The sequence below is a fragment of the Canis aureus genome, chromosome 16 (assembly GCF_053574225.1).
Source record: "Canis aureus isolate CA01 chromosome 16, VMU_Caureus_v.1.0, whole genome shotgun sequence".
NCBI lineage: Eukaryota > Metazoa > Chordata > Mammalia > Carnivora > Canidae > Canis > Canis aureus.
The window spans coordinates 35735331-35759978 of NC_135626.1; the positions used below are offsets into that span (position 1 = coordinate 35735331).

At 41.7% G+C, this 24648-nt stretch overlaps 1 protein-coding gene across 2 annotated transcripts in view; it reads left to right on the plus strand.

The window, feature by feature from the left end:
• The window catches only part of ZNF652 (zinc finger protein 652), a 65622-nt gene extending 41233 nt beyond the window's left edge, over window positions 1-24389 (plus strand). For both annotated transcript variants that reach the window (XM_077852838.1, XM_077852839.1), the window contains 5 exons: window positions 404-1572; window positions 4541-4688; window positions 5051-5166; window positions 5631-5775; window positions 15302-24389. In XM_077852838.1, coding sequence (XP_077708964.1) covers window positions 664-1572; window positions 4541-4688; window positions 5051-5166; window positions 5631-5775; window positions 15302-15813 — 1830 coding nt within the window. In that variant the 5' untranslated portion in view covers window positions 404-663 and the 3' untranslated portion in view covers window positions 15814-24389. The remainder of the gene's footprint in view (window positions 1-403; window positions 1573-4540; window positions 4689-5050; window positions 5167-5630; window positions 5776-15301) is intronic.
• Window positions 24390-24648: the final 259 nt, after the last annotated feature.

Sequence of the window (24648 nt, forward strand, 5' to 3'; positions counted from 1 at the left end):
ATTTTCTGTGGACAGAGATGATATATTCTGCTGTATCAATGTGTCCTATAGCATCTAGCATAATGGATGCCATGCAATCGTACCTATTTGTTTTGTCATTGGATACATACTGAATACCTACCAAGTGCTTGGCACTGTGCTAAGCTCTAAGGATATCTCATTGCACTGGACAGATGATCACTCCTGCTATCTTAGAATTTACATTCTAACAAAATACATGTTGAGTTTAATAAACTGGTAGCCCAGTAAAATAATAGCCCACACTGGACCACTGAAACAGGATAAAGAATTATCTCTGTAAATAATTTAGTCATCTTCATCTGTGTTGTAGGATGTACGTGCATAGGCTGTAGGAAGGAAATAATGGTATCTGACCTTTTCTCCTCTTCGCTTTTCTTTGTAGATAAGATGCTCCAAGTCAATCGCAGCTCTCCTCGAAAGAAAAATCACTAGTGCTCTGCTCTTGCCATAATACCAAACCTTTTGACTTCTGCTTTGGTGCTGCAACACTGGAAGAATTGCACACAGGTTCCAGGAATACCTTTTTCTTCACTCGAGTGCTTTTTTTTTTGTGGATGGAGGGAGATTTGAGTTGTAATAATTACCCTGTTTGAAAGCTATTTCTCTATAGTCTGAACTGCTTACTAATTGGGCCACTTACCCATGAGCCACACAGCCAGTTCTTGTCCAGAGCTGGTTGAAAACCGTGCTGCGCATGTAGCAGGAATGGCACAAGAAGATAGTCGTCGCGGTCAAGTGCCATCTACCTTTTATCATGGTGCCAACCAAGAACTTGACCTGTCCACCAAAGTGTACAAAAGAGAATCGGGAAGTCCTTATTCGGTGTTAGTGGACACCAAGATGAGCAAACCACATCTCCACGAAACAGAGGAACAGCCGTATTTCAGGGAGACAAGAGCAGTGTCTGACGTGCATGCTGTTAAAGAAGACCGGGAGAATTCTGATGACACGGAAGAGGAGGAGGAGGAGGAGGAGGAAGTCTCTTACAAAAGGGAGCAGATCATAGTGGAGGTAAACCTTAATAATCAAACGTTAAATGTATCTAAAGGGGAAAAGGGTGTCTCTTCTCAGTCCAAAGAGACTCCTGTTCTTAAGACAAGCAGTGAGGAGGATGAGGAGGAGAGTGAGGAAGAGGCCACCGATGACAGCAATGACTATGGGGAGAACGGAAGGCAGAAGAAGAAGGAGAAGACAGCGGAGAAGGCCATTGTCACACAAAGGAGAACCAGGAGAGCCGGCTCCGTGGCTGCGGCTACCACTTCCCCGACTCCCAGGACTACAAGAGGACGTAGGAAGAGCGTAGAGCCACCTAAGCGGAAGAAGCGGGCCGCAAAGGAGCCTAAAGCACCAGTCCAGAAGGCTAAGTGTGAAGAGAAAGAGACTCTGACCTGTGAGAAGTGCCCCAGGGTGTTTAATACTCGCTGGTACCTGGAGAAGCACATGAACGTTACCCACAGGCGCATGCAGATTTGTGATAAGTGTGGCAAGAAGTTTGTCCTGGAAAGTGAGCTGTCCCTTCACCAGCAAACAGACTGTGAAAAAAATATTCAGGTAGGTTTTTCATCACCAAGAGGGCAAACTTTCCAGGATAGAACCTGGCTGTTGAGACTCACCTGGTATCTGCCCAAGAGAATAAATACGGTAGAGGCCGAAGGGACAGTTTTCACCGATTTATCTTTCTAAAAGCTCCTGCTTTGGTCTTTTCAAAACCCAGGCTTAACATTTTCTTTCAAAAGCATTACACTCACCTGCCGCTGGACTAGTGGGAACCCGGGCACATTGGAAGGGGGAATCTGTTGTGGGTGATTGATTGCCCGGGAGGTAAAGTCAACACCGACTTTGCACTGAGATTCACTGTTGTGAGACATGTCATATATAATTCATTCTGGCATCTTCTCTGTCAAGGTGGGAAATTCCAAGTAAAGGTCAGGAATAGAGAGAGGTCCCTTTTAGGTTTGAAAGGGTGCCAGATTCTAGTGCAGCTGATGGGGACAAAACCCATAATGACTCAGACCGGTGAAAATGGACGATCTCCAGGAGTGAGTTTGCTTTTTACCAGTGGAGAGATGACAACATTAAATTTATCAAGAGGCTGAGCCCATGGGAATATGCAAACTTTAAACAGAGGCTGAGCTGGTTGAAAATGTTGCCCTCCTGGCAGTAGGGTTACATAATGCTACTGTACAGTATTATTAAGGTAACAGAATGTGGTTTTCAAACCAGGCTAATGTATTGAAAGGACTATATTGTGATAGGTTAAGAGGTGTGTTAATTATATTATGTCAAGTGAATTCTATCATGTTGAGCTGTATTGATTCATCCATGTGAATGCATATTAATAAGTATTCATAAAAGGTAAGCCTATTACTGTCTCCATAAGATACATAAAATACAACTGTGTTGTACCATATTTAAGCCAGACTTCTTTTGAAAAATGAAATTGTTTTTGGTTTGTTTCTTGGAATGCGCTTGATCTGGAGTGCTCCTTTTTCACTTTACCTCTCGCTTTTAATCAACAATTGATATTGCTTTACTTTAAAGAGATTTTTTAAAATATAAACTATGTTTGCTAACAACTCACTGCTTTTTGATTCATCAGTTGTGACTTGATCTCTTACACACTTGGTAATCAAAGAAGGTTGATTCATGGCACCCAGACCCTCCAGTCACTACCACTGCCCTTGCTTGATTATGAATTGGTTGTGATAGTTCAAGCCAAGGGTAGTGTGAAGTGGTGCTGCACCCTAGGGGTCAGACTTGGGTTTTCTGATGACTCATTGCTAAAAGGTGTATACAGTGGAGTGTTTGTTTGTTTTTTAAGATTTTACATATTTATTTGAGAGAGAGGGAGCATGAACATGAGCAGCAGGAGGGGCAGAGGGAGTAGACTCTCTGCCAATCAGGGAGCCTGATGTGGTGCTGGATCCCAGGACCCCGGGATCATGACCTGAGCCGAAGGCAGACACTTAACTGACTGAACCTACCCGGACATACCCGTGTTTGTTTATATGTTTTACTTAAATTTGATTCGTTAAGTTACAGAAAGAAAACATTTAATGCATCCTCATTCTATGACTTTCCTCACTGTTACTCACTGTAAGGCACTTAAATTTGCATTTATGTTTTGTGGGTTCTGCTAAGAGAGCTCTCTCTCCCTTTACATTCCTAAAGAACACTGCTTTGTTCATACATATAGATCCTCATAATCCTGGTGACCTAATAACAAGTAACAATCAAAACCCTGCCCTGGCACAGTGGCTTGTAGGAGTAGGTCTGTCCTTCTCTCTCTCTCTCTCTCTTTTTTTTTTTTTTTTTTTTTTAGTCTGTCCTTCTCTCAAGCAGGTCCAACCAGTGGCTACTAATTTTTTTCACCCTCTCAGAGGCCTTGTTTCCTGAAGTGACCATGATGTTCAGAGATCTTTACTTCCAGTGAATAACTAACTTGTAACTTGTTCCCTTAAACGTTTCAGAGTCAGTGGCTACCTAGAACTTTCTAGTACTGTTTTGCTTTAACCAGAAGCACTTTATTCTTATATGCTTTATACCTCATATTGTAGACTATTAGTGATTCATAATACAAGGAGCTAGGTGCCATTGCGTGTGTTTTCTATAGATGTGTGTAAAGAGATTTGGTGCTGGCCATCAGGGGAAGGGAGGAGGATATTGATGGCTTAGAAGTTACAGGAAATTGGGATCCCTGGGTGGCTCAGCGGTTTGGTGCCTGCCTTTGGCCCAGGGCGCGATCCTGGAGTCCCTGGATCGAGTCCCACGTTGGGCTCCCTGCATGGAGCCTGCTTCTCTCTCCTCCTGTGTCTCTGCCTCTCTCTCTCTCTCTCTCTCTCTCTGTCTCACTCTATGTCTATCATAAATAAATAAATCTTAAAAAAAAAAGTTACAAAAAAAAAAAAAAAAGTTACAGGAAATTCTGCCAGAGGGAAATCTTTCATAGAGTACATTAGATATGGGAAAATATAATAAAATCTCAATAATTTGTGTTAATGAAGGCTTCAAATGCATTCTTAACATATGGAAACATTGTTATGCTTCCACAGACCTATATAACCATTAAATGTGTGTTTCATCTCATTTTTATTTGTGCTAACTTAAAATTAGTTTGTACTCTCTGGTAAATACCTGCTAACTGCACAGTGACCTGTGTGTAGGAAGCAGCTGCTCTTGGTAATCCATTTATTTTTAAGAACTTGGTTCTTCCCTATTGGTACCATACTAATCTGAGAAAAGTAGAGAAGTCTTCTACATTGGTGGAACTTTCCATTTGTTTTTGTCTGGCTTTCTGCCATTGTTTTCATATTCCCAAAGCATCTCTAAAAGATGCATCTTGAAAAGTAGAACATCCAGATGTTGATGTTGGCATCTGGACTCCTTGGAAGATTGGCATCTGTTTGGATTCTGGTTCTTGTGCACGAATCTAAAGCATGCCCATTTCATCAGCCCGTAGGCAGCTGTGGGTTTCTGTGAGCCCCTGTAAATAAAGATTATTTCTATTTATCCTGCTCAGTGTGTTTCCTGTAACAAATCATTCAAGAAACTCTGGTCCCTTCATGAACACATCAAGATTGTCCATGGATATGCAGAAAAGAAGTTTTCCTGTGAAATTTGTGAGAAGAAATTCTATACCATGGCTCATGTGCGGAAACACATGGTTGGTAAGTTTCTCCTGCTGCTTTTCCCTCATGCTTATAATTGTTTCTTGTCCTTTGGTGTGTTTTATGCTGCAGATCGGGCAGGCTCTGAGGAACAGCCTTGGTTTCATCAACTGTGACTTGTTGAGACCAACTGCAGCATGTCCTCACTAAGTGTCACCCACCTGCACGGGACAGTCTTCCACCCCAGGTTTCTTTCCCGATGATGTTCTTTTTCTCTTCAGAACGTTACTATTAAGGCCTCACAAATTAAAGTATAGAAAGTTCAGATGGCACAATTACCTTGCAGCAGGACAGAAGTCTTTTCAGTCAGAGCTTTTCTTTTCTGTGGGCTTATTTTGAGTGTAGTGCGTTCTGTGTTGCAGCACACACAAAAGACATGCCATTTACATGTGAAACCTGTGGAAAATCGTTCAAACGCAGCATGTCCCTCAAGGTGCACTCCTTGCAGCATTCTGGAGAGAAGCCCTTCAGATGCGAGGTAAGGAATGCGCCGCCCCCCAGGCCCAGGGCTCGGGACAAGCTTTTATCTCCTTGGTGAAGCCCTGAGGGAGAGATGTGTGAGAGACAGGCATGAGGCTGCGTTTCCACAGACCCTCTAGATGAGTTCCAGGTGCTGTGTGTCACCTCGCTGCCAGGTAGAGAGAGGTCATCTTTAACCCGCTCCTGACCCTCTTAGGCTAGGTTAAACCTGGGAATAACACATGAAGAATCCTTTTTCTTCACTCAGTAAACCAGAGAAGTTGGGTGTACTTCCATGATAATCATTTGAGAAAATTTCCCTTTCATTAGTAACTGACGGGCAGACAGCAGAGCCAAGTAGTTGACACAGCACGTTCTGTTCTAAGTGTGGAAAAGAACCCTAATCTCAGAGACTTCGTAAGGGTGGGCTCAAGTAAAGCTACTATGCTTGGCACTCAAAAATCTCCACTGTGTCCAATGCAGAACTGTGACGAAAGGTTTCAGTACAAGTACCAGCTACGCTCCCACATGAGCATCCACATCGGGCACAAACAGTTCATGTGCCAGTGGTGTGGCAAGGACTTCAACATGAAGCAGTACTTCGATGAACACATGAAAACACACACTGGTAAGAATTTCTTGGGAAAAGTTCAGATATGTCTCAAGCACCTGTTGATGATCACCTGTAGGTCTGTTTATGTAAAAAAACAAAAGCGCATATTTGCACTCTGAGTGCAAATTCGACTTGAAATAAACCTAGTGTATAAAAATACAGATTTATTATCCTGAAAAATTGGGTTTTCATAACTCTGTTCATTTTTTTAAAAGGATTATTTGTGAGACCTTTTAACTGGGGGTTCCTTCAAGACATTGGATTATTTACTTAGGGCTCAGGATCTTCTGAAATTGTACACAGCTTGTTTTGTGTATGTGCCTATGTGATTTTTTTTTAATTTTTATTTATTTATGATAGTCACACAGAGAGAGAGAGAGAGAGAGAGGCAGAGACACAGGCAGAGGGAGAAGCAGGCTCTATGCACTGGGAGCCTGACGTGGGATTCAATCCCAGGTCTCCAGGATCGCGCCCTGGGCCAAAGGCAGGTGCTAACCCGCTGCGCCACCCAGGGATCCCTGATTTTTTTTTTTTTTTTTTTTTTAAGGAAAGTCTTCTGGACTTTAAAAACTGAAGAACACTGCTTTAAATAGGATACCCTCTTAGTTGCTTAAAGTTTGATTGAATTGGGTTTCCCCAAAATTACCACTTTTCAGGAACAACTCCCATCAGATGAGGTTAAATCATATTTTAACCGTTTAGTGTTTTAGAGGTTTTCGTCCTAGCATTGATGTGAATCTTGTAGCTTCCCCTGTAAACACTGTGTCGTTGTATCTCAGCCTTAACTTGATATTCCGAGATTAGCTATCTTTGTACAAATTGAACAGTATGAGCCATTTTTCAGGTTTCTAAATAAAATCATAGCCATAGGAGTCTACATTCTGTTAGTCCACAGAGTAGCAGAGCTAGAAAGAACCACAATAGATTATCTTGCTTAGCCCCTTGCTCTTTTTTTTGCCCAACCAGAGGTGAGGAAACTCCGTCCTGGTTCCTATCCAAGGAAGAATGCCTGCCTGGTGGGCTTCTTTCCCATTCAGAGAAGAGAGCAGGGCACCCTCCAACTTTAAGGATTAGTCTAGATGAAGAGTCATGAGGGGAGTTTAATTAAATAAATTAACACCTTAAAGGGTAATGAGAACTTTGAAGCCTAAGTGGATGGATGGCAGGATATATCAGAGTTATTAACATATTCTCCTCTTATAATTTAAGAGTTCTGAGTTGCTTTTAGGATCCCGTTTTTTGTTGTAAAGTAGGAAGCTGTGGAACTAGATAGAAAATAAGCTTTTTTGAAGGCAAAAGCTGTGTCATTTTCACACACGATTATCGGGACGTGGCAGGTGCCCCATGAGTGTTTGCTGTATGATTGGAAGGAGCGTGGAACCACTGAAACCTCTGCCTCGGCAGTCCCCTCCTCTCCTCTGCGTGTCTTCTGGACATCTCTTTCCCGGTTCCCTCTTCCCTCCTCCTTCTGCCTTTTGTTCTCTTTCTTCCTTCCTTTATGTCCTTCTTTCTTTAGACCCTTAAATGTCCATAATATGAAACCAGAGTATATATTTTGTGATTAACACATTTGTTGAATAAAATTTTATTTTAAATATTCTTCTTTGACCAAATTGGCAAACTCAACATTTCCTATTTCTTCCAAGGAAATATTGCCATCTAATATCCTTCTCACTAAAAGAGTGTACATACTTAACAAAGTATATTAGAAAATATGAAAGTTGAAAATAGAATAAAAATGATCATCACTGGGGGCACCTGGGTGGCTCAGTGATTGAGCGTCTGCCTTTGGCTGAGGTCGTGATCCCAGGATCCTGGGATTGAGTCCCGCAGTGAGCTCCCCACAGGGAACCTGCTTCTCCCTCTGCCTATGTCTCTGTCTCTGTGTCTCTCTCTCTGTGTTTCTCATAAATAAAATCTTTTAAAAAATCATCACTGAAAAATCATTACTGTTAACATTTTGGCATACATTTTTAAAAAATACTTTAGTTTCTTTATACACATATAGATTGATACTATGTATAAATGTTGATGTATTCATGTATATAGACATAAGACAAAAATTGGGTCTTTATTGAAACTGGCTTTTCCTTTTTACTGTATTATGTCCTTAACAGCAATATTATTTTAATGGTTGTGTGATATTCCTTCTGGTAAATTTGTTGTAATAATAGCCACCATTTATTGTGCACGTATGTGCCAGGCCCTATCTTAAGTGCTTTACATACATTGCCTCATATAATCAATGCAACTTTTACAATAGTCCTATAAAGTAAAGGATGTTGTTTCCATTTTATTTAGCAAGTTCCTTATTGGACATTTAGATGATTTCTGTTTCCAATTTTTCTACTGTTATAAATAATACTGTGATAAACAGGTTTGTGGTTAACATGTCTGTGATTATTCACTTAGGACAAATTCCTGGAAATGGGATTATTAGGGCAAAGAGATGTACACATTTTTAAGACTTGGTGGTATGTATTGCAAAATAACATCCACATGCACTCTTACTAGCTGTGCGTGAGAATACCCATTTCCCCAACCCTTTCCAGTGCTAAATAAAATCCTTGCTGATTTGATAGGTGGAAAATTGTTTCTTATTGTATCAATTTGTATTTAGTTAGTAGCTAAATAAGATTGGAATTTTTAAAAATACTTTATTTATTCATGAGAGATATATAGAGAGAGGCAGAGACAGGCAGAGAGAGAAGCAGGCTTCTCACAGGGAGCCCGATGTGGGACTCAATCCCACGACTCCAGTATCACGATCAGAGCCCAAGGCAGAGGCTCAACCACTGAGCCACCCAGGCACCCCAGATTGGACATTTTTTCATGTGCTTACTGAATGTTAGTATATTTTCTTTCCTGAATTGCTTGCACTTTTTTTGTATTCACGTTTCCATTACAGTGTTTGACTTTTTTTTTTTTTTTTTGTGTTTGACTTTTTTGTATTGTTTATAGTAACTCTCTCTGTATATTTACATATACTGGACTTTGTTTAACACCAGTATTGGGCAGCCCCGGTGGCTCAGTGGTTTAGTGCTGCCTTTGGCCCGGGGTGTGATCCTGGAGACCCAGGATCGAGTCCCACGTTGGGTTCTCTGCATGGAGCCTGCTTCTCCCTCTGCCTGTGTCTCTGCTCCTCTCTCTCTCTCTCTCTCTCTCCCTCCCCCCCCCTCTCTTTCTCTCTCTTTTTTTGTCATGAATAAATAAATAAAATATTTTTTAAAAATCTTTAAAAAACAAAAACACCAGTATTAAAGTTCTTTCCCCTGGTTTGTCATCTGCCTTTTAATATTGCTTGTAATGCTCAAATGGGGAAAGTAGCTGGCTAATGGGGTTGGACAGACCTGGCTCTGCCATTCACTACAGCCTCTGTGAGTCTCTGGTTCCTTGGTATTAAGTAAGGATGACAGTACTACCTGGGAAAATACAAGAAGTGTTAGCATTAAAGAAGAAAAGAGATAGCTCTTTTAAGGCTGGATGCAACCACATTTAGAGTATGTTTTGTTGGGGATTAAGGCCATCACAGGAAATGCCATTGAGTGGGCTCTTTCTTTACAGTTAAAGAGAAGTGAGGCAGACCTTGTCTAGGGAGTCTGCCCAGCCCTGAGGCAGTGTTTCCTAGGACGGTGTGGACTGTGGGATGAATTCAACATAGAACAATTGCTGATTGATCTTGTACCAGGTATAGCGCTAAGTGCCTGGTGACACAAGGATGAATTCAGACCTGGTTTTTGCTCTCAAGGAGCTTACAGTCCAGGGACAGTGATGGCGGTGATAATAATCATAATCATAATCATAGCAGTACTAAAATGTATTGAGTGTCTCCTATGTGCCAGATACTATTCTTTTTTTTTTTTTTTAAATGATAGTCACAGAGAGAGAGAGAGAGAGAGAGAGGCAGAGAGAGAAGCAGGCTCCATGCACCGGGAGCCCGACGTGGGATTCGATCCCAGGTCTCCAGGATCGCGCCCTGGGCCAAAGGCAGGCGCCAAACTGCTGTGCCACCCAGGGATCCCGCCAGATACTATTCTAAGTGCTTTCCTTGTATTTTCAATTTATCACAATCACCTATTATTATGATCTTCATTTTTCAGATTAGGAAACTGAGGCTCTGAGATTAAATCACTTGTCCAAGGCAGTCTGACTCCAGAACCACATATTTTAATGATTCTAATATAATTTAACATAGCAAGACATAAAATGGAGGGATATGCAGGACATCATGAGGGCAAAAGCACCATCCCAGAGTCTGCTTTTCAGCTTCCAGAATGTGTCCATGCACTCAAGCAGATCAGGATCAGAGGAATTGATGTGTGTTAAATAGTCTTAATGATATATAAATAAAATTGCTGATTTCTTAATTTACAGTGAAAAAGCTGAGTGGCAGATGGTTCAGAACTCTTATTTCTTTGGTCACCATGTTCTTTGCCTAAATAAAAATCTATATTAGAAGCTAAATTATCATAAGATTGGTAGGAACAGGGCATTACAGCAGAGGAAGATCATTGAATGATCTTAGTGGTGAGTACCATACATCCTCAAATCCAAGAAGCCACCCCTTGTAAGACAAACTTAATTTGTATACTGCTAATAAAATGCTGCAAATAAAAAATGGCATGCCATCAAGTATAAGGTATGTGTCAGTTTCAGAGATGTCAATATGCCAGGGAATGCATGTCTTAGAATTAATAAATATTTATTTATGAACATTACTAAGAATTACTAAATTGGGCTACTGTAGTGAACGAGACTGAAACATTGCTGGGCTCACAGGGCTTGCAGACATGCTGCTTAGACATACAAGGCATAACACTGGTTCACTGAGGAGCACATAGCAAGTACACAGAACTAAATGAAGTTGGCTAGAGTTTGGTGGATGTCAGAGTGGCCAGGCAGGAAGTATGATGAGACATGATACTGGAAAGCAGTAGGCAGGTGCCAGGTCACCCAAAACCCCATAAGCCATGTAAAAAAGTTTGGACTTTATCCTAAGGACAGTGGGAAGGTTTTGAGTGGCTTTGAACAGATTGTGACACAAGTCTGAAAGTTCACTCTGGCTACCATGTGGAGAATGGGCTAGAAGACAGGGAGCGAGAAGAGGTGGTAAAACCAGTCAGATGGATGTCGCAGTAATCTAGGGGAATGAGGATGATGATATGGACTGTGGTGATGGCAATGGATGAAGTGAGAGCAATACACAAATAGTGTCAGATGAACGTAGTGACTGACTGGATAAAGGTGGTACGGGAGGGGGAAATCAAGGGATAGTCCCAGGGTTTGGATCTCGAATGCCATTTGTCAAGATAAAGAACAGGAGAGGAAGGGGCAGATTTGCTAAGTAGGATAATGAATTGAATTTTGCACTTGTTTGTTTTGAGACCCCTACAGGACCTTCAAGTGGAAATACTATGTAGGCAGTTTGCAAAATGGATTTAAGGCTAAAGACCTGAGAGTGGTTTCGGCTGTATATATAGATCTACAGAATTCTGATCACTGCTCGAGGATATTTGTACTAAGCAGACTGGAAGTCAGCACTTGTTCGCTGTACCAAACAGTGCACCAAACAACTAACTAGCCAGCCAAATTCTTGTTCTTTTCTATCTTCCCTATAGACTCTCTGCCTTCATGTGTAACATTCTTTCTTCAGACTCATTACTGTTGCTTACAATCAGCTTCGCTTTGTGTATAATGGTTCGGTCACATCCTTAGATGTATTGATGTTGATACAGATACTTTTCTAGTTACTTTCATAGACTTAGCTTTCATGTATCTTCCAGCAACCCATTTACCAGCTCTTCCTAAAGTAGGACATTGTGCAGGTGGTTGGTTGCAAGTGTCACATCTTTATTTTTCCTGTTTCAACCTCACTGTAATTTTACCTTGAGGTTTCCCAGAGACCTTAACATCACTCATTAGTATGATTAGGAGATGTGGCCTGATGAGTAGTGAGAGTTAGAGGTAAGTGGGACTGTAGGCTTACATCTGGAACAACAAATGCAGAAATTTTGGTAGGACTTCAAGAAATGAATAAGAGATTACTGAGCAATAAAAAGGACCCACTTTTAATTTGAATCCGTGGATTTGTGGTAGGTGTCTTGTTTTTTAAAGATTTTTAAATTTTTATTTATTCATGAGTGAGGCAGAGACATCGGTAGAGGGAGAAGCAGGCTCCCCACAGGGAGCCTGATGTGGGATTCAATCCTGGGACCCCAGGATCACGACCTGAGCCAAAGGCAAACACTCAACCCCTGAGCTACCCAGGTGCCCCTCTGGTAGGTAGGTTCTAATAGTTTTTGGCCTTTCTATGGCAAATCATTATAGCCCAGAAGACTACAAGTGAGCGAAGACTAGAAATTCAAAATTTGGTCCAGGTTGGAGCAGGCAACAGAAAGTTAATGTCGGGGCAGCCTGGGTGGCTCAGCGGTTTAGCGCCACCTTCAGCCCAGGGCCTGATCCTCAAGACCCGGGATTGAGTCCCATGTTGGGCTCCCTGCATGGAGCCTGCTTCTCCCTCTGCCTGTGTGTGTGTGTATGTGTGTGTGTGTGTGTGTGTGTGTGTGTGTGTGTGTGTCTCATGAATAAATAAATAAAATCTTAAAAAAAAAAAGTTAATGTCCATAAATTTCAGTAAGTTTACAATGAATATGTACTGTTTGTGAATGCAGGGTCTCGTGTGCCTGAGAAGTGATTAATGAATCAAGTGGATCAAGTGGAGAGTCTTTGCTCAGATTAGACTAATAATTCAGAGAGTGAGTCCTTTGGCTGTGTTTCCATACAGCTGCTGGGAGTAGAGTACTAACTATGGGGAGTCCAGGAGGGAGAGGCCCAGTGGGATTAGAGAGGTTGTCAAATTTAGATGTGCTTTTAAAATATATATATATAGGGATCTTTGGGTGGCTCAGTGGTTTAGCTCCTGCCTTTGGCTGGGGCCATAATCCTGGAGTCCCGGCATCGAGTCCCACATCGGGCTCCCTGAATGGAGCCTGCTTCCCCTTCTGCCTGCGTCTCTGCCTCTCTCTCTGTCTCTCAGGAATAAATAAATAAAATCTTTAAAAAAAGTACTGAGTCTCTGAAAAAAGATGCTAAATAAATATAATTTTAAAAAATTATACATGGAAATCGTGTTTATTTGAGAAAAACAAAGTGCACGTAAGCATAAAAAAATAAAATATCACTCATCATCCCATTACCCAGAGAGAATCAGTGATATTTGTTGTAGTTCTTTCCATATTTTTATGTCCATTTTTTTAGATTTCATTTATTTATTCATAAGAGACACAGAGAGAGGCAGAGACATGGGTAGAGGGAGAAGCAGGCTCCCTGTGGGGAGCCTGATGTGGGACTCAATCCCAGACCCCGGATCACACCCTGACTGAAGACAGATGCTCAACCACTGAGCTACCCAGGCGTCCCTCTGTACCCATTTTTTTCGTGTTAGTAATTCTATTTCTATACTTCCATAGTACTGTTTCTAATCGCGCTTTCCATCAGATGGGTATGCCATGTTGATTCAGTTGATTCTGTTTAACAGAGATTTGAAATTCTTAAGGTAATTGGAGGAAATGGATAAAAAAGGAAAAAGGTGAGCTCTGAAGTTATCAAGAAAGTTGAATATGAATCACAGTGAAGAGCCTACCACCAGCAGCAAATGTATAATGAAAAGCTGAAAGATAAGCAAAATATGTTAGAACCTAGTTCTGGTGATTACAGACAAGACTAATTCCTCCTGACTGCACAGTCTAGTCTCTGGAGGAAGCAAGGAAAATTCTAGCTTCCACTGAAGAAGGGCAATGGGAACTGTCAGTTTTCAAAGGCAGAGAAAAGAAATGAGTACGATATGGGTGAAGAGGTGTTCTCTCCTCGCGTACGGAGGGGTCCCAGAATGTAGAACAGTAGGGATGTTATTTCCCTTCATACGCACAGGGATGCACAGAGCTTCAATGTGGGAAGTACCTGTATTTTATGTGTCAAAAGCACACTTCAGGGGATCCCTGGGTGGCGCAGCGGTTTGGCGCCTGCCTTCGGCCCGGAGCACGATCCTGGAGACCCGGGATCGAATCCCACGTCGGGCTCCCAGTGCATGGAGCCTGCTTCTCCCTCTGCCTGCGTCTCTGCCTCTCTCTCTCTCTGTGTGTGTGACTATCATAAATAAAAAAATTTTTTAAATAAATAAATAAATTTTCCTTTAAAAAAAAAAAAAAAAGCACACTTCAGGATGGAACCAGACTGCAGTTTGAAATCCTGGCTGTCCTCTAGCTGTAGAACTCTGGGCAAGTTTCTTAATTTTCCAATCAGTAAGATCGGGATGACAACAGCTACCTCATACAGGCTGTCGCTGTGAGGATCACCAAAGTTCATAGATGTAAGTAGTTAGAATGGTACTAGGCACACAGGAAGGCTCCAGCACCATAGCTATTATTTATACTGAGTAGAGTGAGGACAGAACGAAAGGGAATGGTAACTGAGGTGAGGTGCCAGCCTCTTGCAGCTGGAGTTACAGTAAAGGTACAAGCTACATACACTGAGAATTGATGAAGGAATTAATAAATGCAAGCATATGTTACTGAAGCACATGTACAGAGGTACCACAGCAATCTGCATGAAAATGATTAATGGTTGTATATGTTCAGAAACCATTTTGTTTCCTCCCTATAGCCCAGGTAGAAAAGCAGGTGGACAGCATGGAACCGTATGGTGGTCCAAAGGAAAGTTAAGGGACCCTAAAAATCAAGCCCTTATTTCCTGTCTAGATGCCTTCAGAATTATGAAATATTGTTTCCTTTTTGACTCATAGATCCATGCTTCTCAACCAGGGCCAGTAGCGCCCCTGCCAACCCTCCCCACACCCGTGAACATTTGGGAGTGGTGTAGGAACATTTTTGGTTGTCAGAATCTCTTAGAGGCAGTCAGTAGGCTGGTGCCAGGAATGCCATGTGTTCTTCAGATATGCCAGGTAGTCCCAAATAATGAAGAAATTGCCTGCAGAAATGCCACTAGCTCTCCCACTGGGAGCCACTGCAGCATAAGATTCCTGGTGACAATGAGCCATCCAGCCTTTTCCCAAGTCCAATACCAAAAAGTAAGCCACATGCTAAGGATTATAGGCAAGTAGACACGAAGAGACACAGGACATTTTAGCAGTCTTTCTTTTGCTTGGAATTCAGAAATTGCTAACAGACGAACTTTGCCTAAATTTAAGAGGCAGAGATACATCCGTAGCCTTAGCTGCCTTGCGTGCAGGAGAACAATTTGAACAGTTCTTCATGTCGGATGTGAAGGATCACTACTGCCTGAGTCTTTTTTTTTTTTTTTTTTTTTACCATGCCCAGATGGTAGGTTGTATGTAAGTTTTACTCCTATCTGCTCTTATTTGTTAAGTCCCAGCTTTGGGGGAGACTCTTTTTATGACCCTTAGAATATAATATACCATAAAGGAGAGGAGAGGTAATCTCCTCGTTAAATATGAGGACTAGCGTGAGCACATAATCACCGCCTAGGATGTTAATCATTTTTTTTGTGTCTGTGTTCATCTCAGGAGAGAAACCCTTTATCTGTGAAATCTGTGGCAAAAGCTTCACCAGCCGCCCCAACATGAAGAGGCACCGCAGAACTCACACAGGCGAGAAGCCCTATCCATGTGACGTGTGTGGCCAGCGGTTCCGCTTCTCCAACATGCTGAAGGCCCACAAGGAGAAGTGCTTCCGGGTGACCAGCCCCGTGAACGTGCCGCCTGCCGTCCAGATCCCACTCACGAGCTCCCCAGCCACCCCGGTTCCTTCTGTGGTGAACACCCCCACCACCCCCACCCCTCCAATCAGTATGAACCCTGTGAGCACGCTTCCCCCGCGGCCCATCCCCCACCCCTTCTCACACCTCCACATCCACCCGCACCCTCACCACCCACACCACCTTCCTATCCCCCCAGTCCCACACCTGCCCCCACCTCCAGCTCTCTTCAAGAGCGAGCCTTTAAATCACAGAGGCCAGGGTGAGGACAACTTTCTGCGGCACCTGGCAGAGAAGAGCAGTCCAGCACAGCACCATTAACACCCACCTCCTTCCATGCACAGTTCCCCATGAGCTGTGCCCCCGTGTGAGTGTGCAGAGGGGGAGTCGGCGAGCCTTTCGGTAGCTGTCAGGCTCTCCCTCGCCTCCACCGGGAGCCCCGTCATTGTCTTGGGGAATCAACACATCAAGAATGAACGAGACTACCCTTGAGCTCACGGAGGGAACGGTCATCTAAACCAGGGGAACCGCGGCACTAAAGCCCAATATGCGTGCGTTTTCTGGTGACTTTTATAAATTTCAAATACTCAGACTTGTGGAATTTTATAATTTCATATCAGCTGATGAGGTATGCTTGCTTTTATATTCCGGACTTCTCCTCAAAGAGGGGACAGGCCCGGTTTCCTTTGTACTAATCGGGAAGGCTGTGAGATTAATCCAGAGCATTAATTGTATCACTGTGTATCGTTAACAAATTCTTTGCAGCTTTCGGTGCTGGCTTCAGAATTGAGCCGGCTGCGTTTCCCAGTATATCCAGCATTATAGAGAAAGACGGGAAGTTTCTTTTTGTGTAGCTCTCCTAACGCACTCTTTATTTTACTACAGAAATTATTTTAGAGTTTTTGTATAGACTTCTTTAGTGGTCTGTTTCTAAAATGAAATGTATTTCAATAAGCGGTGTAATTTTTTCAGTGTAGCTGGGCCTATGTTGTAAAATAGGAAAAAAAATTTTTATAATCATCAAAATGTGATTCTTAAAGATGCATATAACTTCTATCGTTCAAAGTTATTCTTACATCCGTACCACTCAAAGGTGCTTCAGAGACTAGCTGTATCTGAAAGGGTCTCCAGACACCAGCTTACTGCACAGTGAGGCTTGGCTTGCAGAACGTGGCGAAGTCCTTGCTAGCTTTTAAACCTTGGCTTCACACTCAGTGTGTCAGCACGTTAGGCTTGTTGACACGCTCCTGTCCTCCATGTTTCACTTGGTTTGGTTACCATGTTAAATGGGATGATTTGCAGGGAGCTGGACCTTTCCCAGGGAAGTCACCTAGAGCTTGCAGGTATTAAAAATCGGAGTAGAGCTGTTCCCCATCAGGAGGCGGCAGCAGTGGGGATTGTTTGCTCTCACTCGTGTCCGTTTCTCATTCTCCCCAGAGCTTGGTTGCGTTCCACCCGTGGCAACGACAAGTGGAAGTCTCAGAATACACTGCTCGCTTTGAGGTTGCTGTATTTTCCTAGAATGGTTGTGACATGATAAAATAGTACACTAAAATCACAAACATGATGTTGCTGACAGTAGCTGAGAAGCTGGGATGAGAACAAATTGACTATGAGCTTTTAAATATCTGTTCACCTATGGATAGATCCACGACTTTGACTATCCTATCACGGTTTAAATCGTAGCAAGGGAAAGAAAATTCCTACATTGTGCTGCCCTGTTCTCTGCAGATAATTATGTGACAGTGGTGTTCACAGGCAGTGAGAGCAGCATCTCTAACACCGTTAAGATAAGTTACTTTTTCAGGTTTGAGAAGCTTCAAAAGAGCATGATCAATCAGGAGCTTACATAGAAAAGGCTGACTAGAAGGGCTAACCTATTGCTCATATTTAACTGATTAGATTTCTCCAGACTCTATATAGCTAAAAATTGTGGTTTGGTTTTTTTTTTTTTTTTTCCATCTCAGAGAATTGAGTTCCAAAGCTGGGTCTGCTTTTTCTCCCTCTTCCTCTGTGTTTTAATGTGGACATTTCTTCATTCTTCTTTCCTCAGGCTCTTAGATCGTTGCCTAAATCAGAACCCTGGCTTTATTTATTTTTAATTTCTAATAGTAAATGTGCAGATATGCTTCAAGCACTTTCTGGCTGATTAGCTCTGTGGTAGGAAAAAATGGAACTCTCAAGTGAGGTCAAGTCCCTATTTTGTAAATATCACATTCTCTACTAGCTTTTTGGTTGAAAATTTCCTCATTTTTTCCTTCCAATTACTGCCTTTCGTCCTCTGTAATGAGCATAGGAAAATTTTTGGAATGAGGCAGAAAAGTATCTCAAGACCTACTTTTCTTCCTGTTTTTGGATGTAATTTCTAAAGAATGTTATTATTTTAAATCTTTGTATACAGTTTTTGCACCCAGGTACCCAAACTAATAAGGAAAGTTAATTTCTTGTTTGTGACTGTTACTTCTTTAGTGGCTGCTTCCCCTTAACTCCACAGCCTCCTTCCCGTTCCATGACAAGTTTGTAGATGGATGTACACCTTCATGTAGAGATATCATTATTCAGTGGCCAAGCCTGTAATGTTAAAATGGTTTTTTTAAAGATGTAAATTGCAGCTTAGTTAATTGGCTATAGTACCTTATTTTATTCTACATAAACTTACCGTATTGGGCAGCAATTCTGAATTCTAGTCTTGAGACCATTAAATCAACCATTTTATGAAGTGTACTATAATCATAAACTGGAAAATTCAGGTAGTCATATTTGATTTTTCATCCAAGTGAATATAGCCATAAGAAAATGCCTACTACATAGGAAAACCAGTATTAAGCAAATAATCACCACCACCCTTAACAGAAGCAAAAAAAGATTTTTTTTTAAATCAGCATTGTCACATAATACAGTTCATAGTGAAACGTATTATGGAACAATCTGGAAACTTCTCGTTTCTTTTTTCCCCCTACATAAGTATCCCTTCCCTGACTTGGGATTTGTGGTCTTCAGGAACACTGCTCAGAACATAATGACTCCTCGCCAGTGTCCTATCACATATAAATAATGAAATGCATTAAGAATATTCGCAACATTCATGCTTCTGAATACAACAACTGCAGGATTAAGCCTTAAACATATGTGCATCAGGTTTAGCACGCTCAAGACTCACACTCAGGGTTGGAAATTTGATTGGGGTCCTTCACTCAGAAGAAAGTTGCATTCTGTGGTATGTTCCCTCCGACATAGAGTACAGCAACCTGTTACTTCAGAACTTCATGCCTGCTCACCATCCATTTATGAAAAAAAGAACAGGGGAGTTTGAGTGCTCAGCCCTTACCTGTCCTTCGTCTTTTAAAGACAACAAAGGCCGCAGTTCAGCGTTATATAGATATCCAGTTGAGGCTTTTTCTCATTACTTGATTTTACCATTCTTTAAAGGCTTGTATCACTGGTAGGGTTAAGTCTTACTCAAGGAAAGTTCTCAAGGGCTTTCTTGAATTGACATTGCATTTTTTTAGTATTCTTTTTCTGTTCTGTTCTCATAGATTGGTCATTCAAGTTTAAATTCTTCCTTAGCCTTAACGAAAGGCTGCTTGCTGCTTTCTCAGACTGAGGCAGGTAGGCTCATATGGAGTTAGATTTTTTTTAATTTGAATGAAGAAAATAAGATGAGCAGTTTAAAGCCACGTAGCTTCATCTCCGCATATATTTGTGAATTGATTCTTATTTTTAGCAAGCAGGGAGTCTCCATGTAAGACTATGGAAGTTCAAAGAAATCTTTGCAAATCAGTTATGTCTACTTTCACAGTCTACCATTTACATGAATTGTCCTAAATTAATGACTGAGCATGACATTACCATGGTTGTACCACCTTTTTAGAAACTACATTTGTTGGAAGTACCTTTTCATAGTGGTTAGAAGGCTCCCTATAATTTGATTGTCCCTCATATACTAACTGAAGGCAAAATACGCTAAAGAGATGCTTGTCAACTTTGAATTTTCTAGTTCTTGAAATTTTTCTCAGTACTTAACGTTTGTCGAATGGATATATATGTTTAATTTTTATGTCACTGGAAGTTTTAAATTATGAGAAGATCGGGCAGATAGAAATCCATTGCCAATGATACTTATTCTCCCCATCTTGCAGATTTCAGGCAGTGAAACAGAATGGTAGGTGGGATTTTTTGTAAAAAGAAGAGGAAGATGAAGGAAGAAAGAAGTTAGGGAAACCCTTCTGTTTGAACTACTGTATAGAAGTGACAACCTTTATTACATTGCTGATCCATATGATGAACATTTCAGTGCTGTTCTAGACTATGTGGGAAGTATTTCATGAAAAGGGTATAAGTTACATTTAAGAATTTTATCAACTATTCTACCATTACAAAAACCAGCTTGTTTAGAATTCTTCAGACAATAAAATTGAGCAGATAAATACTGGATTTTAATTTCTCTTTGCCTAAACCAAGATAGGAAATTTCCCAAAAGATCTTTTTTTTTTTTTTTTTTTTTTCAGGAATGAAAGGTCATTAGCCACTAGAGACAGTGGCATTTTTATGCAATAAGAACAACCGAACTACCCTGCTCCTGTCATCTGTAGCATTTATACTAAATAACGATGGCCTTCCAGCCCTGGACACTACCTCGATAAAGCAAACCAGAGATCCTCTCCACACTTTCTATGGAAGCCATAAAAGTTGCCATCAATATGTCCACTTTCATAGTTCTATACTTTTATACTCTTTAGACTTTTTATAGACTCTATGATCAGATCTTTTTGTCTTAGAGGATAGGTTTTGCAGGATTCAAAGGAAAAGCAAACTCCTTGGTTGTCCCAACTTTGAAGCTTTTGCTTCAGTAAATTTGTTTAAAGAACCAGATAGTGTACCGTTTTTCCAATTCTTGATTTAAATCACAGCTATTTTGCAGAGTGGCATATCCAGAAAACAGACTTCTCTTTCTTATTCCCTAAGTAGAAGCTATATTTGTTGTAAGAAACTACTTATGAAGTGGATTTCTACTACCTTGTTACTCTATGTATTACTCGATAATATATGTATTGTCACATCATTCCTGGAGTTGTGTTTATTTCCTGTGACAGATCAGTGAGTCCACACCACCCCACAACTCCCCATTAGCTCACTGCAGCTCCATCTTTCACTCTGTTCTTGAGTGCCTTCAAAAAGCCAGCATCCCGGAAACATTCTTTCCCTGGTCTAAATCCTACCTCTGCTTATTTCATTCTCCTGAAGTGTTGGAAGTCACCCTTATTCCAGTTGGTTGGGCTCTACAAACTAGCTAGACCCTTGGATGTGAATTCTGGACCTACTCCTGTTCTGTCTCCCTACATCACTTGTAGATTATGTTTTACACTTTTGCTTCTATCTTATTTCTTGACCTATTAAATCACTAATGATGAAAGGTTTTATCCTTACTCCTCACTTTCTTTTCTTTCACCAGAAGTGAGATGTTCCTTTAAAGTTAAAGGTCACAGAGCACTTCTCTTGGATATCATCTCCTCATCGTGGGTCTCCCTGAATGCCTCCCCTTTCTGACTAAAGGATCTTGAACGCTGCTCTTGCTGCGCCCTGCTCCTACATGCCCTCTCTCTTCCAGGAACGTTCCAGAAGATTGTGCCCATAATTCTAGTTTAGTCCAATGAATTTAAAATCACTCTCTGGGTGTATCAGAAGTCTATTAGCTGTCCTTCTGCCTTTCTCACCCACCTGTCCCTCAGAAATTTCCAGTTACCTTCTTTCCTGTCCCTCAGAAACTTCCAGTTACCTTTTTTTCTAACTTGTTCTCATTAATTTTTAAAGTATGACTAATACATAATATATGAAGGATGTAATAAAAAGGGGTTGCAGTGTGTTCTCCATGTGATATGAGCACCTTATTGATAAACCATTGTAGCAGTCGGCTAATCTTTCACAGTCAAAACTGATGTGTGTGTTGTTGTGCGGGTCTCTTGCCTCCTGTTCAATTCTCCTCCAAAGCTGAAAACAAATAGAAAAAAGAACTCTTTAAAATGAGGAAATTGGGTTGCATTTTTTTTTCTTTCTTCTTTTTTTTTTTTAAGGAAATGAAAGCTATTGAGTATTTTGGTCTTAGAAATTTTTCCTATCTGACCAAAAATGCCATGTCCCTTTTTCTTAAAGTTAATAATACTAATACTCAGGTTTTCAAGACTAATAACCACACAAAGTGGGAGTCTATGAAGGCAGCTGTTAATAAATTCCTAACTCCTTTTGTCTAGCAGCAGTATGTTATTTGATGAGATAGTGCAAAATTATGAGAATTGGTTATGTTTGGTAATGAATACATTCAAGACACCTGAAAGCCTCCCTGGCTCTTTGGAATTTAAAGACCAGCTTACAAAATGCAAAAAGTAGACTACAGAAATAAGCAACAAGAGTTTTGTGTTTTAAATACTTTTTCATTTTCATTTGCCTGACAGCCCCCGTTACTGGCCTGGAAGTTTGTCTCTTTCCTTGTAACTGGCTACCTAAAGTCTCTGCTTTGAAATGTATGGCTTCTCTTCAAAGTCACAGGCAGTACAGCCAACTGGGGAGAGGCATGGCAGGCTTTCACCTGGATGGGCCACATCCCTAAGACTCACTGTTGGCGTGTTTCAAGTCTTCTCTAATAGGGCACACCTGGTGCAGGTATCAAAGGGCCATTGCTCCTGAGAGGTGTCTGGGTCCATTTCACAATATTCGAGCTTCTCTAGTGAGATCAGAGAGGTTACAAATTACTTAGAAACAATTTGGGGGGATGCATAAAAAATGGTGGTAGGGCAGAAAGGGATGGAAGCTGAATTTTGCTTCAGTCCTAAAGGAAATTTAATGCTCACATTCGTTGGTTTTGATCAGCCAGAGAGCCAATCTCTGACTCGAATGTGCCAAAGAATCAAGTTGTTTTTGAATATCCATCTCCTCTGAGCGAACACAACTTCCTCCCTGCCTGCCTTTTACAGGTGAAAAGGGACCAGGTGATCACAAGGGCAGAGACAGAGAAGTCACATCACATCCTGCATAGGACTCAAGGCTGTGTTTAATTGCATTTGAAAGTTCATTATTTTAGAATCTCTTACACTCCTGGAAATATCCTTTCTGAGCTTGATTATCCAACTCATTAGGTTTTTCCAAAAAGTAAAAAGAAGGAGACTGTGTGGCATGATTTTGGTGTTTACTTCTAAAGTTGTATCCCAAAGGATATATCTGCAGCCTCTGAAAAGCGGATGAATCCCTCTCAATCTTCATTAGTTTCAATATGCATCTTACTCTTTTCTTGTCAAGGGCTGTGGGATTCTCTTCCATCAGCAGTACTGGCTTTGTCCACAAGAGAGCAACAAAGTACTTTAGCTTCTCCATTCTCAAACTTTGAAAGATCCTGCTATAAAGTCTCTCATAGACTATCCTCTCTTGGCTCAGTGCTTATTTATAGATCTTTGTTTTTAAGACATCTTCCTTTATTACTAAGTCCAGTAGTTGCTCAGCCTTCAGGATGCAAAGATTGTTGAGCGGTCACAGGTCCTTGTGGGTTCCGCATCTTAATTATCCGCTTTAAACAATGATGCCCTGAGATGGAAAGCCCCACCCTTGGGGGCACAGAAGTGCAGAGCAGGAAGGCAGCCCTTCTTTCTTACACATCCTGCCAGCAGTGCAGGGGGATCACATCTCTGAGAGGGACAAGAGCAGCAGGGCTGACTGGAGGTTGAAGGGGGAAGTGTCTCTCACCTCTGCTCCAGGGGATGTCTGGTACACCAGGGAGCAAGTCCTGGGTTAGGACTTGTCCTGGGGCCCGTGACCTTCATTGGTGCCCTTACTACGAGGTTTGTTCTCACGGCAACATCTTCCTCTCAAGGGGCTGGCTGGTCAGTAGTAACTGGGGGCAAACACCCGATAGAAACCGTTTACCCTGTAGAGGCAAGAGGCATCTGCACCTGGAATGGCCTTCTTACCGAATCTCTGCCTGGTTCCTTTTCCTGCCTGGCTAAGTCTGACCCACTCCCACACTCAACAGCAAAACTGAAGCTGTGATTGGTTTAGGTAACAGGTGGTCAGGTGTAACTTGTTGGTTTTTATTTTTGTTTTCCCCAACAGTACTGAAATCACTTGCACTTTTCCTCATTTCTTAAAGAAAAGAAAATCCAGTTTGCTTGCCAGGAATCGTTTAGCGTTAGGTTTACAAAGCTTGTTGTTGAATGTTGAACATTTGTCCAAAGGAGTTTGACAAAACAGAAGCTGCTTGGTCCCTGTTCCGCCTGCTAGGTCGCAAGGATTAAGACCATGTGGCTGGGGTACTCGTGTCAAGTCCAGAAGGGGGCAGTGTCCCTCTCCTACCTCTGCGAAGACGTAATTGAAGGTCAAGTTGGACTCGCGTTAGGGCAGGTACCTCTCTTGCTGCAAAAAAAGTTTAGAGGAGTCTTTCAGTTGGGGAGGTGACAGGTAGGTAAGATGGGATCTCTTCAGATGGGGAAGATACGGGGGAGAGAAGAGCTCTTGGCCCCAGGCAGCTGTGGCGAGGCAGAACCAAACTCCCCCTGAATCCCCAAGCTAGCCTAGCTTCCCTGAGTCATCTCTATTCCAGCATCCTGTCAGATCCCTCAACGTACTGATTTTCCCCTTGTGTTAACTATACCAATATTATTTTTTTAGCAATTGAAATGCACTTTTTTTATTTCAACTCAATCATGATTTTAAGTATAAAAAATTTATAGACTGTTAAAACTACTTTTTTTGTGTATTTTTAACCACTCAATGTAGCATTGTCTATTTTATTCTTGTGAGACTCTGGTACAAGGTGTGCCACTTCATGATATTTCCGACATGCTGGGCCTTTGGATGTGTACGGTAACAAACTTAATGCTAATGTTCAAAGTAAAAAAAAAAAAAAAAAAAAAAAGTAACCATATCTGTTTTGTGTCTTTCTTAACTTCCTTTCTTCCTCACCCTCTGTCAGCGACATTCTGAGGTCTCCTTGCTCAGCGAATTGTCCTTCCCCCCTCCACCCCCACCCCCGCCCCATGAGACAAACAGTCCTGATCTGCTGTCATCCGTGGCCTTTGGTCCGGCCCAGCTCACAAACCCAACAACCTCCGACTTCCGACCTCCATCTGAAGGACGACATGGTTCCAGGTCTGCAGGCCACAGTTAAAGTGA